Below are 16,922 nucleotides of genomic sequence, written 5' to 3' on the forward strand. Positions count from 1 at the left end.
TTCCTAACCTGTGACCTGCTGTTGTAGCCACGGTATGTATATGGCTACTCCAGTTCAGTTTCTGGTCAATGATAGCCCCCAGGATGTTGATAGTGGGGGATTCAGCGATCGTAATACCGTTGAATGTCAAGGGAAGATTGTTAGATTCTCTCTTGTTAGAGATAGTCCTTGCCTGGCACTTGTGTGGCGCGAATGTTACTTGCCACTTAACAGCCCAAGCCTGGATATTACCAGGTCTTGCTGCATTTCTACACGGACAGCTTCAGTATCTGAGGAGTCACGAATGGTGCTGAACATTGTGCAATCATCAGTGAACATCCCCACTTCTTACCTTATGATTGAAGGAAGGTCATTGATGAAGCAGCTGAAGATGGTTGGGCCTAGGACACTACCCTGAGGAACTCCTGCAGTGATGTCCTGGAGCGGAGATGATTGACCTCCAACAACCACAACTATCTTCCTTTGTGCTAGGTATGACTCCAACCAGCAGAGAGTTTTCCCCCTGATTCCCATTGACTCCAGTTTTGCGAGGGTTCCTTGATGCCACACTCGGTCAAATGCTGCCTCAGTGTCAAGGGCAGTAACTCTCATCTCACCTCTTGAGTTCAGCTCTTTTGTCCATGATTGAACCAAGGCTGTAATGAGGTCAGGACCTGAGTGGCCCTGGCGGAACCCAAACTGAGCATCACTGAGCAGGTTATTGCTGAGCATGTGCCAATTGAAAGACTCTGGGCCCTGACAACATTCCGGCAATAGTACTGAAGACTAGTGCTCCAGAACTTGCCACACCCCTAGCCAAGCTGTTCCAGTACAGCTACAGCACTGGCATCTACCCGGCAATGTGGAAAATTGCCCAGGCATATCCTGCACACATAAAGCAGGACAAATCCAACCTGGCCAATTACTGCCCCATCAGTCTACTCTCAATCATCAGTAAAGTGATGGAAGGTGTCGTCGACTATAACCTACTCAGTGACGCTCCGTTTGGGTTCCACCAGGGCCACTCTGCTCCTGACCTCATTACAGCCTTGGTTCAAACATGGACAAAAGAGCTGACCTCCAGAGCTGAGGCGAGAATGACTGCCCTTGACATCAAGGCAGCATTTGACTGAGTATGGCATCAAGGAGCCCGAGCAAAGCTGGAGTCAATGGGAATCAGGGGGAAAACTCTCCACTGGTTGGAGTCATACCTAGCGCAAAGGAAGATGGTTGTGGTTGTTGGAGGTCAATCATTGCAGTCCCAGGACATCGCAGCAGGAGTTGACCTTCCTTCAATTATAAGGTCAGAAGTGGGGATGTTCGCTGATGATTGCACAATGTTCAGCACCATTCGCGACTCCTCAGATACTGAAACAGCCCGTGTCCATATGCAGCAAGACCTGGTCAATGTCTAGGCTGATAAGTGGTAAGTAACATTTGCGCCACACAAGTGCCAGGCAATGACCATCTCTAACAAGAGAGAATCTAACCATCTCCCCTCGACAGTAACTGGCATTACCATCGTTGAAACCCCCACTATCAACATCCTTGGGGCTACCATTGACCAGAAACTGAACTGGAGTAGCCATATAAATACCGTGGCTACAAGAGCAGGTCAGAGCCTGGGAATTCTGCGGTGAGTAACTCACCTCCTGACTCCCCAAAGCCCGTCCACCATCCACAAGGCACAAGTCAGGAGTGTGATGAAATACTCTCCACTTGTCAGGATGGGTGCAGCTCCAACAACACTCAAGAAGCTCGACACCATCCAGGACAAAGCAGCCCGCTTGATTGGCCATCCACAAACATTCACTCCTTCCACCACCGACGCACAGTGGCAGCAGTGTGTACCATCTGCAAGATACACTGCAGCAACTCACCAAGACTCCTTCAACAGCACCTTCCAAACCCGCAACCTCTACCACCTAGAAGGACAAGGGCAGCAGATGCATGGGAACACCACCACCTGCAAGTTCCCCACCAAGTCACACACCATCCTGACTTGGAACTATATCACTACCCCACATGGACTGCAGCAGTTGAAGAAGGCAGCTCACCACCACCTCAAGGGCAATTAGGAATGGGAAATAAATGCTGGCCTAGCCAGTGATGCCCACATCCCATGAATGAATAAAAAAAATGCTTACTGCACTACCCCCATTTATACCCCATTACTACCCTTTCCCCATTTATACCCCCTTATTCCCTTCTCCCTGTTTATATCCTTTCTGCACACACCCCATTTATACACCCTTCCTATCCTCTCCCCATTTATACCCCCTTAATGCCCTCTCTCCCTATTTATACCCCCCTTACTGCCCTATCCCCATTTATACCCCCTTCCTGTTGAAATAGCAACATGAAGATTAAGGATGCCAAGAAACCCTCGTTCACATGGTTTGGAATGGACATTTGTGGAACACTGGTGAAATTCGTTTTTTTTTTATACCCCCTTCCTCCCCTCTCCCCATTTTTACTCCCTTACTGCCATTCCCCATTGATACCACCTTACTGCCATTCCCCATTGATACCACCACCTTCCTGCCATTCCCCATTGATACCACCACCTTCCTGCCATTCCCCATTGATACCACCTTACTGCCATTCCCCATTGATACCACCTTACTGCCCTTTTGTATTTGTAGCCCCTTCCAGCCCTCTTCCCGTTTATACCGATTACTCCTCTCTCCCCATTTATAATCTTTTACTGCCCATTCCACATTTATACCTCCTTGCTGCCCCATTATACCCCCTTCCTCCCCTCCCCCCTTTATACCTCCTTACACCCCTCTCCCCACTTATACCCCCTCTTCCCTTCTCCCTCTTTATACCCCTTTCCTCCCCTCTCCCCATACACCCTTCTCCCTTTTTCTACCCCCTTCCTGCCCTCTTCACATTTATTTCCCCTTATTCCCTTCTCCCTCTTTATACTCCCTTCCTCCTCTCTTCCCATTTATTTCCCCTTATTCCCTTCTCCCTCTTCATACCCCCTCTCCCTCTTTATACCCCCTTCCTCCCCTCTCCCTCTTTATACCCCCTTCCTCCCCTCTCCCTCTTTATACCCCCTTATTCCCTTCTCCCTCTTTATACTCCCTTCCTCCTCTCTTCCCATTTATTTCCCCTTATTCCCTTCTCCCTCTTTATACCCCCTTCCTCCCCTCTCCCTCTTTATACCCCCTTCCTCCCCTCTCCCTCTTTATACCCCCTTCCTCCCCTCTCCCTCTTTATACCCCTATTCCCTTCTCCCTCTTTATACTCCCTTCCTCCTCTCTTCCCATTTATTTCCCCTTATTCCCTTCTCCCTCTTTATACCCCCTTCCTCCCCTCTCCCTCTTTCTACCCCCTTCCCATTTATTTCCCCTTATTCCCTTCTCCCTCTTTATACTCCCTTCCTCTCCTCTCCCTCTTTATACCCCCTTCCTGCCCTCTCCTTTCTCCCTCTTCACATTTATTTCCCCTTATTCCCTTCTCCCTCTTTATACTCCCTTCCTCCTCTCTTCCCATTTATTTCCCCTTATTCCCTTCTCCCTCTTCATACCCCCTCTCCCTCTTTATACCCCCTTCCTCCCCTCTCCCTCTTTATACCCCCTTATTCCCTTCTCCCTCTTTATACTCCCTTCCTCCTCTCTTCCCATTTATTTCCCCTTATTCCCTTCTCCCTCTTTATACCCCCTTCCTCCCCTCTCCCTCTTTCTACCCCCTTCCTGCCCTCTTCCCATTTATTTCCCCTTATTCCCTTCTCCCTCTTTATACTCCCTTCCTCTCCTCTCCCTCTTTATACCCCCTTCCTGCCCTCTCCTTTCTCCCTCTTTATACTCCCTTCCTCCCCTCTCCCCATTTATTTACCCTTATTCCCTTCTCTCTCTTTGCACCCCCTTCCTCCCCTCTCCCCATTTATACCTCATATTCTTCTCCCTCCTTATACTCCCTTCCTCCCCTCTCCCTCTTTATACCCCCCTACTCCCTCTTCCTCCCCTCTCCCCATTTATACCCCCATATTCCCCTCTCCCCAGTTATTTCCCCTTACACCCCTCGCCCCATTTATACCCCCATATTTCCCTCTCCCCATTTATACCCCCTTCCTCCCTCTTCACATTTTTACTGGTAATGCCCTCACTCCTCATTTATACCCCCTTCCTCCCCCTGCCCATTTATATCGTTAATACCTTCTCTCCCCATTTTACCCCATTACTGCACACTCCACATCTATACCTTTCTTCCCCACTTACTCTCCCTCTCCCTATTTATACCCTGACTGTCCTTTCCCCATTTATCGCCACTTTACACCCTCTCTCCCCACCTATACCCTTACTCTTCTCTCCCTATTTATAGCTTTTCCTCCCATCTCCCCATTTTACTCCCTTATTCCCCTCTCCCTCTTTGTACCCCCTTACTCCTCTCCCCATTTACACCACTTTCCACCCTTACTCCCCCTCATTTTACCCTTACTGCCCTCTCCCCATTTATACCCCCTTACTGCCATACCCGCATTTATATCCCCTTACGCCCCTCTCCCTGTTTATACCACTAACTGCCCTCTCCTGGTTTATATCCCTTTCTGCCCTCTCCCTTTTTGTTACCCATCTTACTCGGTGGTGCTTCATCCCGTTTGTATTTCCCTGGATTTCCTCCCTTCCTCCCTGATGACAGGATGGTGTTGCATTGCTTGTCCCTACAGTGAGCAGGGAACTCTTATACCAATGATGGGGTGGTATCAGCCGACACCACAGCAATATGGGGCCCCCTGACATGTCCACAGTGTTAGCAGCACCGGGAGAGGGGTTATATTTAAAGGGCTTCCCCTCCTCAATTACAGTGTGGAAAATTTAAAGTAAAGAAACTAAAGGGTGCTTTGTTTTCGTAACAAAAAGTTTACTCTGCTGCAGCAAATATCCTTCTCCTCCTCAGGCAGGCAAGTGGGCTCCCTCAATGGGCTCTAGATAGTGAGACCGCAAGTCCTGGCCAGAACGGAGACGATTAGCTAATTTCCCCATCAATCGCGCCAGGAGCCCGCCTTGCTCTAAGTGTCTGGGATCGCGCTTACACACATTAACTTGCATAATTGTAAACTATCATCTGGAGAAATAAACCTGCTCTTATCGGGAGAAGTTGCTGTAGTTCCAGCCAGGAGTCCTGTTTTGCTGTAGTCCGTGCAGGCTCTCTTTAAATAGACTCTGTAGACCGTCTGCTACAGTGCACTGTTTAAATGGGCTCCGTCCGCTGAGTCAATAGACACTCCGGACTCATTACCACCACAAATACCGCCGCTCCGCTCCTCCCCATCATCACCCACCCCCCACCCCCCCCACACAAACCCCAGGCAAAACGGTGGGGTGAAAACACCACCCCTCCCCACCCCCAGCCCAGGAGAAGACCTGCCCCATCGCGCCCATAAAGGAAGATCTACCCACCCAGTGTGTGGGTTTGAAACAAAGCTGGTTTATTTCAAGATGTACACGGTGCGTTCAAACACGCCCTCGCTCTGGGAGGAGCCCGGGGGGAGGAGGGGGTGGGGAGGGGGGGGGGGATTGGGGGAGAGAAGGGGTTCATTTAACTTCAGTAGAAACAGACACCCCTCCCCCAACCCTCCCCCACTGAGCACCAGACTCGACGGCAATGGACGGGGACTGTCGGTACGATGCAGTCCCTCCTCAAGTGGGCTGCCCCTCGCGGCCGCCGCTGCCTTCCCTGGTCGACTGCCTCTCCCCGGTGTGGATGCGCTGGTGCCGCAGCAGGTGGGAGGAGACCTTGAACCGCTTGCCGCACTGCCCGCAGCGGAAGGGCCGCTCCCCGGTGTGGACCCGCTGGTGGGTCATCAGGTTGGAGGACTGGGTGAAGCCCTTGCCGCAGACCGAGCAGGTGTAGGGGCGCTCACCGGTGTGCACCCGCTGGTGGGTCAGCAGGCTGGAGGAGTGGGTGAAGCCCATGCCGCAGACCGAGCAGGCGAAGGGCCCCTCGCCCGTGTGGACCCGCCGGTGGGCCAGCAGGTGGGAGGACTGGGTGAAGCCCATGCCGCAGACAGGGCAGCCGAAGGGCCGCTCGCCCGTGTGGACCCGCCGGTGCCGGGCCAGGCTGCTGGAGACCCGGAACCGCTTGCCGCAGTGCCCACAGCGGAAGGGCCGCTCGTTGGTGTGTACCCGCCGGTGGCTCAGCAGGTTGCAGGACTGGGTGAAGCCCTTGCCACAGACGGGGCAGGTGAAGGGCCGCTCGCCCGTGTGCACCCGCCGGTGGGTCAGCAGGCTGAAGGAGCGGGCAAAGCTCTTGCCACAGGTGGCGCAGGCGAACGGCCGCTCGCCGGTGTGGGTGTGCCGGTGGGTCAGCAGGGTGGAGGAGTGGGCGAAGCGCTTGCCGCACTCGTGGCAAGCGAACGGCCGCCCCTCCTCCTCGCTGCTGCCGTCATCCGGACCGCCGGGGCCACCGTCACCGCAGCCGTGGGCTTCCAGTTCCGACGGGCGGCCGAAGTTGGCTCCGCAGTCGGTGCAGCGGTACGGGGAGCCCTGGGACAGCTCGCTTCCCTCCATCTTCCGGGCCGTGAGAGCTGGGCCGGTCCGCGCGCAGGGCACTCTCCTCCTCGCCGCGGATAGTCTCTGGTTAAAGCTCACGCCGCGCACCGCAATGTCCTCTCTCTCTCAGCCGCGCGTGCGTCTCGTCCCGGTGCTTCTCCCAGTCACGCCGACGTTTCCCAGCAGCCGGAACGCTCGGGAACACCTCCCATGCTCAAAGGATGAGGACGGATGCTTGGCTCCGGACCAATCGAGCGGCTAACTTGCTTGGAGTCTCTCACCGGCAAAGGGGTCACATCCGGTCACCTGCAAACGTGAGTTCACAAAAGTCACTGTTTCAAAAAAAATAGACGAGACTTGCGTTTATATGGCGCCTTTCACGGTCAATGCAGTGCAGTTACATTTGCGCTGCAGGGATCGCAGCAGCCAATCCGCGCACAGCAGGATCCCAGAAACAATAATCTGATAACGACCCGATCGTCTGGTTTTTTTTTTAAAGTGACGTTGGTTAAAAGATAAACACTGCCCCACCCCCACCTACCCTGCGGGAGAACTCCTCCTGCCCTCCATGTAATCATAGACTGTTCCAACCAAGGAGGCGGCCACTCTGCCCCTCAGTCCGCGCCGGCCCTCCAAAAGGGCAATCCAATTGATCGCACTCTTTCCCCTAAAGCCCTGCCAATATTTGCCAATCCACTTTGCTAAGTTACTATAGAATCCGTTACCTCCCCATTTTCAAGTCGTCCGCTCCAGACCGCAACAACTCACTGCATGTTGAGAAAGAAAATCTCATCTCCCCTCTGTTCCTTTTGCCCATCCTCCTAAGCCTGTGCCCTCTTGTTACCGACTCTTCCGTCGCTGCAATCCTCTCCCTTTAAATATCTGTCACCCACAGTTCGCAAGAGGCACTGTTCCTTTAAATATTTGTTACCCACAGGTGAGGCGGGGCCCAGTTCCTTAAAATACCTGTCACCCACAACTAGCACGGTTCCTTTAACTATGTCACTCACAGGCCGGGAGAGATGTGATCCCTTTGAACTTGTCACGCCCAGGTAAGGTGAGACACTGTCCCTTTAAAGGTGTCACACAAAGTTCAGGGTATATATAGTCCCAGCAGCAGCAAGTAGGCAGACAAGGGGAAACACTTTTCCCGTCTTGTACTTTTAATACAGATTGCCCCTTTAATTATACTATCCCCCGATTAAGACACTACCCCTTCCCCTTTTAGTCACAATACTCCTTTAAATACACAAACTATCCTATTAACTTTACAGCCTCATTAATTGCGTTCACTGGGCCTTCATATCACACTCACTACCCAATCCCACACTGCCCCTTTAATTATTCCCAACCCATTTAACACACTGCCCATTTAATCACACAACTCAATTCACCGCCCATTCCTCTTTAACCACGATGCCCCTTTAATAGCATCCACTGTCCCCTATTTACCTTTCATTCCATGCCACCCTTTAAATGATCACAATGCCCCTTAAATACTCCCATCTCTTTAATCACACATTCCCTCTTTAATTACCCATTCTGTTAGCCACAATGCCTCTTTAATGGCATACTTACTTACCTCATATCTTTATTCCACACCATCCCTTTAATGGAGCACAATGCCCCTTTAATTATTCCCATCCCTTTAATCACACAAAATTAACTGTCTTCCTTTTCGCCACAACACCCCTTTAATAACATGCACACTCCCTTTATTTACCCCATACCTTTTATTCCACACCATCCCTTTAATCACATCACAAAATTGCCCATTAACCTTTTAACCACAACGCCCCTTTCACTGTCCCTTTTCTTTCCCCCCACTTTAAGCTCCACACCATCCCTTTAATTGCCCCATCCCTTTAATCAGACGCTGCCCCTTTAAATTTCTGCCGACTGTGTTTTAGGCTCCCCCTTCCATCTTTTGGGTCCTTTTTAGCACCCCCCACCCCTCTTTTCCAAAGCCACTTGGACCTTCCCCCGCCCAGAGCGAACGGTTGGAGAGTTATCCGGGGAGGAGGTAAAGAGACCGCACTCACCCCCGCGGCCCTGGGCCCGGGCTCCACAAAAATGGCCGAGCGGTTGCCAGCGGAGGCCCCGCCCCCCGCACCCCCCCATTGGCCACCGCCAGCGCCGCTCCCTATTGGCCGGCGGTGCACGTCAATCAAGACGTGATGCGTCATGCCGTCAGGGCGGGGAGCAAGTAGCCACGTGTCTGCGCTGGGCCCTCCCCCTCCCCTCCCCCCCCCATTCAACCCACCAACAACAACCAACATGACCAGTTTGCAGACTAATAAATGGATCTTAATGCTGATATCACCACATGGCCAATGCCGGTGAATCACAGAAAGGCTTCGGCAAAGGAGAAGGCCATTCGGCCCATCGCGTCCGTGCTGCCTCTCTGCAGTTGCCACCCAGCTCGTCCCACTCTCCCGCCGTCACCGCCCCGTAGCCCTGCAGACCTTTCCCTCTTCAAATAATTATCCGAATCCCCTTTCGAAAGCCACCATTGAACCTGCCTCCAGTGCACTCTCAGCCAGTGCATTTGCGGATCCAGGTTTTTCCTCATGTCACCATTGCCTCTTTGGCCAATCACCTTAAGTTGGTGTGCTCTGATTCCCGACCCTTCCGCCAATGGGACAGGGACGGTTTCTCCCTATCTGCTGTGCCCAGGCCCCTCATGATTTCGAACGCCTCTATCAAATCTCCTCTCAGCCTCCTCTTCTCAACGGAGAACAGTCCCAGCTTCTCCAATCTGTCCACGTAACTGAAGTCACTCCTCCCTGGAACCATTCTGAATCTTTTCTGCACCCTCTCAAATGCCTTCACATCCTTCCTCAAGTGCGGTGCCTGGAATTGGACACAATACTCCAGTTGAGGCCGAACTGGTATTTTATACAGGTTCACCATAACTTCTGCAAATTCTGCCCTGTACACCCAAGCCATTAATATATATAGTTGTTTGGTAGTACAGAACTTGACCTTTGCTGAAAACAGAGACATTCTGTCGAAGCTTTTCATCTTGCACTCATCAGGACAATTTGCAAGAATAACCAATGTAAGGGAAAGCAACAAATTTATACTGTATGAGAAGAGAGTGCTGATTGGTTGGCAAGTGGACTCTGATTGGTAGAGGCGTTGTCATGGAGAATGCACCAGTTTGCGGTGACTGACAGTTAACTGCCAAGCTTTGTTTAAAATTTAAACCAGGCAGCTTGACTCTGATTGGCCAAGGCATTGCCCTGAAAAATGAACCAGCGAATGGCTGTCACTTATTTTGTTCAGCTGAAATGTGTGTACATGTTCTTTCTGTCTGCGTATTAATATATGTAGCTTCTAGTACTTGCAAATGCGCCACACTGCGAGCCCTACTTGACGGCAGTTTCCAGTTAGTGGCGAACACCACACGTGTTGCTACTGCTTAGTCGCAGCGTGAAACACCTAGCTTCACCTCTTGTTCACATTTGCACACTTCCAGGGTAATCTGAGGCAAACTGGGCACTTTTCAGGGCTGAAAATGACGGTCTTAGGACCGTTCCTAAGTTCACCATTTAAGGTGTACTGCACTCTTCTGACATCTCCCTCTATTACTGATGGCCCTCTGGGACTTCAGGAATACCCTGGCTCGCCGCCCCCACCCCAAGGGCTGGTTGGGAGGGGCCATGCCACTTGCGGTCCTCGCTTTCCCCATGCTGGAGAACGAGGTGTCACTGGCACAGGGTGATGAGTTGTTAAATTAAGGATATAGCAACCGTGCAGCAGAATGGTGAACAGAGGAACATAGCAGCAGGAGGAGGCTATTCAGCCCATCGAGCCTGCCCCGCCATTTAATCTGATCATGGCTGATCATCCACTTCAATGCCTTTTTCCCCACACTATCCTCATAACTCTTTACATCATTGGTATTTAGAAATCTGTCAATCTCTACTTTAAACATACTCAATGACTGAGCTTCCACAGCCCTCTGGGGTAGAGAATTCCAAAGATTCACAGCCCTCTGAGTAAAGAAATTTCTCCTCATCTCTGTCTTAAGTGGCTTCCCCCTTATTTTGAAATTGTGTCCCCTGGTTCTAGACTCCCCAACCAGGGGAAACATCTTACCTGCATCTACTCTGTCTATCCCCTTTAAGTATTTTGTAGGTTTCGATGAGATCACCTCTCAATCTTTCAAACTCTACAGAATACAGGCTCAGTTTCCTCAAACTCTCTTCATAGGACAGTCCCGCTATCCCAGGAACAAGTCTGGTGAACCTTCGTTGCACTCCCTCTATGGCAATAATATCCTTCCCTAAGGTAATGGGACCAAAACCGCACACAGTACTCCTGGTGTGGTCCAAACAAGGTTCTATACAATTGAAGCAAGACTTTGTTACTCCTGTACTCAAATTCTCTTGCGATAAAGTCTAAGATGTCATTAGCCTTCCTAATTGCTTGCTGCACCTGCATGTTAGCTTTCAGTGACTTCTTGATGAGGACACCCAGGTCCCTTTGTACATCTACACATCTAATCTCTTACCATTTAGGAAATACTCTGCACATCTATTCCTCCTACCAAAGTGGATAACCTCACATTTTTCCACAGTATATTCCATCTGCCACATTCTTGCCCACTCACTAAGTCTGTCCAAATCCCCTTGAAGCTGCTTTGCATCTTCCTCACAACACACATTCCCACTAGTTTTGTGTCATCCGCGAACTTGGAAATGTTGCATTTGGTCTGAAAAGTGTCTGTATCAGTGCGATCCGTGCCTTTCCTGTGGTCCCTGGGGTCCTTCATGATGCATCGCCTGGTCAGCAGCCTCCTCTATGTCCTCACCTTTTTAAAATGTATTCATGGGATGTGGGCATCGCTGGCCAGGCCTGCATTTATTGCCCATCCCTAATTGCCCTTGAGAAGGTGGTGATGAGCTGCCTTCTTGAACAACTGCAGTCCATGTGGGGTAGGTACACCCACAGTGCTGTTAGGAAGGGAGTTCCAGGATTTTGACCCAGCGACAGTGAAGGAACAGTGATATAGTTCCAAGTCAGGATGGTGTGTGACTTGGAGGGGAACTTGTAGGTGATGGTGTTCCCATGCATTTGCTACCCTTGTCCTTCTAGTTGGTAGAGGTCGCGGGTTTGGAAGGTGCTGTCTAAGGAGCCTTGGTGCATTGCTGCAGTGCATCTTGTAGATGGTACACACTGCTGCCACTGTGCGTCGGTGGTGGAGGGAGTGAATGTTTGTAGATGGGGTGCCAATCAAGCGGGCTGCTTTGTCCTGGATGGTGTCGAGCTCCTTGAGTGTTGTTGGAGCCGCACCCGTCCAGGCAGGTGGAGAGTATTCCATCACACTTCTGACATGTGCCTTGTAGATGGTGGACAGGCTTTGGGGAGTCAGGAGATAAGTTACTCGCCGCAGGATTCCTAGCCTCTGACGTGTTCTTGTAGCCACAGTATTTATATGGCTACTCCAATTCAGTTTCTGGTCAATGATAACCCCTAGGATGTTGATAGTGGGGGATTCAACAATGGTAATGCCATTGAATGTCAAGGGGAGATGGTTAGATTCTCTCTTGTTGGAGATGGTCATTGCCTGGCACTTGTGTGCTGTGAATGTTACTTGCCATTTATCAGCCCAAGCCTGGATATTGTCCAGGTCTTGCTGCATTTCTACACGGACTGCTTCAGTATCTGAGGAGTCGCAAATGGTGCTGAACATTGTGCAATCATCAGTGAACATCCCCACTTCTTACCTTATGATTGAAGGAAGGTCATTGATGAAGCAGCTGAAGATGGTTGGGCCTAGGACACTACCCTGAGGAACTCCTGCAGTGATGTCCTGGAGCTCAGATGATTGACCTCCAACAACCACAACCATCTTCCTTTGTGCTAGGTATGACTCCAACCAGCAGAGAGTTTTCCCCCTGATTCCCATTGACTTCAGTTTTGTTAGGGCTCCTTGATGCCATACTCGGTCAAATGCTGCCTTGATGTCAAGGGCAGTCACTCTCACCTCACCTCTGGAGTTCAGCTCTTGTGTCCATGTTTGAACCAAGGCTGTGGTGAGGTCAGGAGCCGATTGGCCCTGGCGGAACCCAAACTGAGCATCACTGAGCAGGTTATTGCTAAGCAAGTGCTGCTTGATGGCACTGTTGATGACATCTTTCATCACTTTACTGATGATTGAGAGTAGACTGATGGGGTGGTAATTGGCCGGGTTGGACTTGTCCTGCTTTTTGTGTACAGGACATACCTGGGCAATTTTCCACATTGCCAGGTCAATGCCAGTGTTGTAGCTGTACTGGAAAAGCTTGGTTAGGGGCATGGCAAGTTCTGGAGCACAGGTCTTCAGTACTATTGCCGGAATATCGTCTGGGCCCATAGCCTTTGCAGTATCCAGTGCCTTCAGTCGTTTCTTGGTATCACACGAAATGAATCAAATTGGCTGAAAACTGGCATCTGTGATGCTGGGGACTTCAGGAGGAGGCTGAGATGGATCATCAACTCGGCACTTCTGGCTGAAGATTGTTGCAAATGCTTCTGCCTTATCTTTCGCACTGATCTGCTGGGCTCCCCCATCATTGAGGATGGGGATATTTGTGGAGCCACCTCCTCCAGTTGGTTGTTTAATTGTCCACCACCATTCAAGGGTAGTATTTAAGTCCAAGTCATGGGTCTTGTGATTTACTGTAACAAGCAACAAGTAATTTGACAAGTGAAATCACAGCAGATAAGTGATTTAAATATCAATAAAAGGGTTTATACAAAGTATCTCGTGCAGGTGTCTTTTGTCCGCCACGTCAGTTGATCCCTAGTTTGAGGGTCAACAGAATATTTCTTGGAATATGTGGTTTGCCTTTCAGGCTTGCAAGGGATCAGTATTGCTTTAAGAGCCTGCAAGCCTTAGGAGTTATAGGAAGGTGCATTTGTGTTGCCTTAGAAACAGCCATTTGGAGACTGCGAATCAAAGGGTGTATTCTCAATACCATGGAAACAGCCACTGGGAGTGAGGAACAAGCGATACATTTGTTGCAATTCAGTTTTGAACTGGCTTTTAGTTGAAGACAGTTTGTTCTAACAGAACACACATAGACACAGAGGGCACACAGACAGCTGTGCTGAGAACACCTGAAAAAGAGCTCGCAACCATCTAAATTGAAGGAAGAGGATTTTAGTCTGTTTATTATTGTCTCTCAAAATTCTAAAAAAAAGTCAAGCCAAAACAGAGATCTCTGGTAATTTAAATTGAAGAAAGGGAAGTTAGACTGTGACAATCTTTTATTTCTCAAAAACTCTAAAGTCAAATTGATTCTGTTGAAAGTGTTTGCAAGTCGTTAATTGTTGAAATTCGCTGGAGAAGGAAAGCAACATTCTGTGAGGACTTCGAGCAACATCCTGTGAGGACTTCAAGCAACATTGGACTGTAAATTTGCAAGGACTCTTTTCTATTTTAATCTTCATAGTGTTTAAGAATTTAGTTCTTCTAATTAAAGAGTTAATTTATTGATTTAAAGACACCTGGTTTAGTGAGCCTCATTCGGGGGTTAATAGATGGTACAATTTGGTTGGGTCTCTCTTTAATTTGGAAAGTTTTAAATGATATGTTAGCCAATCTGTGGAGTGATGGGATTGAATTAACAGTGCGCTAGTCCCACCACAATCAGAATTGTATATTTTGATTGGGGGATTTGACAGGAGCGGTTGGTCGTAACAATAGGAACATAAGCAATAGGAGATGCAGTAGGGAATTCAGCCCTTCAAGCCTGCTCCGCCATTCAGTGGCTGATTTTCTACCTTAACTCCACCTTCCTGCACGATCCCCATATCCCTTAATTCCCTAAGTACCCAAAAATCTATCAACTTCTGTCTTGAGTATATTCAATGATGGAGCATCCACAGCCCTCTGGGATGGAGAATTCCCAAAGATCACAACCTTTTGAGTGAAGACATTTCTCCTCATCTGAGTCTGAAATGGCCGAGCCTTTATTGTGAGACTGTGACCCCGCCTCCTCCCCCCCTCCGACCCCTCCCCCCCCCACCCCGTTCTTGATTCTCCAGCTAGGGGAAAACATTTACTCAATGCCTACCCTGTCAAGCCCTCCAAGAATTTTACATGCTTCAATGAGATCACCTCTCATTTTTCCAAACTCCAGGGAATATAGGCCCACGCTACTCCATCTCTCCTCCTCGGACAATCCCCTCTTCCCAGGAACCAGTCTAATGAAACTTCGTTGTAGGAAGACCTCATCATCAGCTGCTCTAACGGGGACTGCATGGGTTTCCCTGGCTTCATGGAACTCGCAAGGGAAGTCAAGGTGGGAGTACAGACGGATTTGAGGGGGACTGGGCAAGTAACAGGCAGGAAATGCTTTAAATACTGAGAGCTCACACCCGCTGCCTTGCCTAGGTGAAAGGTTTTTTGCTCACAGGGCTACTTTGGCGTCTACTGCATTTGATCTACACGTCCCAGCTGTTGACCCTCACACCGGCCTGGGAGTTATTTATGCAGCTCGAGTTCAGGCCGCAGATGAGGAACAGCAGGAGCTGCAGCAGCAGTGGCCTTCTCCTCACCTGCCACTCCACAGGGTAGAGCGGATGAGCACAGGTCACCAGCTCGCAGGAAGTGATACCCCCCAACAGAGGGGCCGGGATTTTATCCGGGTGCCGGGGATCTCAACCTCCGGCAAAAAGGCTGGCCAGAGCCCCCGCGTCGGCCCTCCTCTGGGAGGCCCGCCGAATCAAGTGCCCATTAGGCACTTAAGTGGACAGCGGGGCGGTCCTGCCACGGGATCAAGGACCTCGGCAGCGGCAGGCACCCAGGTATTCGGGCACAAAGTGCCTTTAAATGAAGAAACCCGGCCCTCAGAGTTGGCGAGCGACCCCACACGGTTTTTCCTGATGTGCTCCCCGCGTGGCGACATGCCCGCCCGCCGCTCGGCTAATTGCTGTGGCAGGATGAGACCCTTAATCGGGCATTAATTGCCCACTTCAGGGCCTTGATTGACGGTGGGGCGGAGAGGCCGCTCGCAGGCCCTCCCGCCCCGGACTGAATTTCGTCGGGCGCAAGAAGGTGGTGGGGATGCCCACCACCACCCACCCAACCCCCCCCGGACTCCGCCGCCCGCCACCATCCCACCCGATTACACGTTCTCCCCGCCTCCAAACCCGCCAGGGTGTACAGACAGGGGACTAGCCTCCTCAACGTGACCAAGCAGCCAGTGCGTCAGGAGGGCTCAGGGCATCGTGTCCGGTGCGCGACACCAATTTTGCCAGGGCTGGAACTCCTGCGCACGTCTCAGTCAATGAAGCCAGTCAGAACGAGCTTGGCTTTGCTGCTCTGGCTGGCTACCCACAGGTCTGGCCTTTTAACCCGTCCCAAGTAACTTCACTCTGTCATAGGAAGGTACTGGACTTGAATGCGGACATTTTTAGGACTCTAGCACTGAAAACCACAAGAAAACCTGTACTGACGTTTTTAAATTATTACTAGGGATCAATTTGGTCTCTGCATCCAATTTCTCGTTTGTCTGTGGGTTCAATCGCGGACATAGAGCCCCCAGATTTTTGTTACAATCAGGTGAGCAGGGGTCAAATGGTTCCCTTCTTTTCCATCTTCTTGTTTGACCCCAACAGGTTTACTTCTTTTTTGAATCGGATATACTTGGCGATTCAGTGAGTGTTTAACTGCTTACAGCTGTGATCATAAAAAGAAGCAATCGGACAGGTTTCCTTTAGTTTATCAAAGAACGAGGTTAGCTTTATTGCACTGATCTAAGTAAAATAATAAAATACGCTCCAACTTTCTCTCTCTCTTAAACACGCACACGCTTGAAGTTCATACACGCACACAAATAGATTACAAAGTGAGGACAGATAGATTGATCAAATTAGAGTCCAGAGAAATAAAGGGGGGGGAATACAATCTGTGGAGGTTGGTGACTCGGCTGGCTTCAGGCTGAATTCAGTGGCCCTGCGACTTTCCTTTGGCGGTCCGGAGACTTCCGATTTGAAGACGTAAATGGCTGATTTGATGTTCTCCTGGAGACAGGGCAGGGTTGATTTCCTTCAGTTTCTGTCTGCAGCAGGGTATCTCTGGCTGGTTACAGTCAGCAAACAGGGTTAGAAGTTTGCTAGGTGGGTTGGAGAGAGAGAGGGAAGAAGGGTGGGGTGGAGGTGGAAACCCACTCAGGTCTTCACTCGTTAGTGTCTATCTGCTTGTCTCCTTACTGCAGAGAAAACAGAAGCTTAAGCACATGAAGGGTGGGCCTGTCACATGACCGTCACCCAGTGATTCAAGCATGATCGCTACTAGTGTACTCCCTCTTGCAACTTAATTAGTCCATGTCTAGCAATCCCTTTCTCACAGCTAGGGTGTTCAAGTGATTAGGTTTAATGGTTCATCTCCACCAGTCGAATACCTCCGGTGAATGCCTTGATGCCTTGCTAACGGGGACAGGA

The 16,922-nt window shown here is 50.4% G+C and overlaps 1 protein-coding gene across 2 annotated transcripts; it reads right to left on the bottom strand.

Moving 5' to 3' along the window:
- Positions 1-5,398: 5,398 nt before the first annotated feature.
- Positions 5,399-8,600, bottom strand: LOC137349103 (zinc finger protein 551-like). Of its 2 annotated transcripts, none has more exons than XM_068014446.1 (2): positions 8,525-8,600; positions 5,399-6,788 (listed from the first exon to the last, which is right to left on the bottom strand). In XM_068014446.1, exon 2 carries the CDS (start codon positions 6,498-6,500, stop codon positions 5,631-5,633), a length of 870 nt encoding a protein of 289 aa, XP_067870547.1. In that variant the 5' UTR covers positions 6,501-6,788; positions 8,525-8,600; the 3' UTR covers positions 5,399-5,630. The 2 variants fall into 2 exon arrangements, with proteins under 2 accessions (XP_067870547.1, XP_067870548.1); XM_068014447.1 differs by having other exon boundaries at positions 5,399-6,814; positions 8,525-8,588.
- Between the last annotated feature and the right edge of the window lie 8,322 nt (positions 8,601-16,922).

This window comes from Heterodontus francisci, chromosome 34, assembly GCF_036365525.1.
Source record: "Heterodontus francisci isolate sHetFra1 chromosome 34, sHetFra1.hap1, whole genome shotgun sequence".
Taxonomy (NCBI): domain Eukaryota; kingdom Metazoa; phylum Chordata; class Chondrichthyes; order Heterodontiformes; family Heterodontidae; genus Heterodontus; species Heterodontus francisci.

Coding starts and splice junctions, on each gene's coding strand:
- LOC137349103 (XM_068014446.1), bottom strand. CDS start 6,500: ATGGAGGGAAGCGAGCTGTCCCAGGGCTCCCCGTACCGCTGCACCGAC.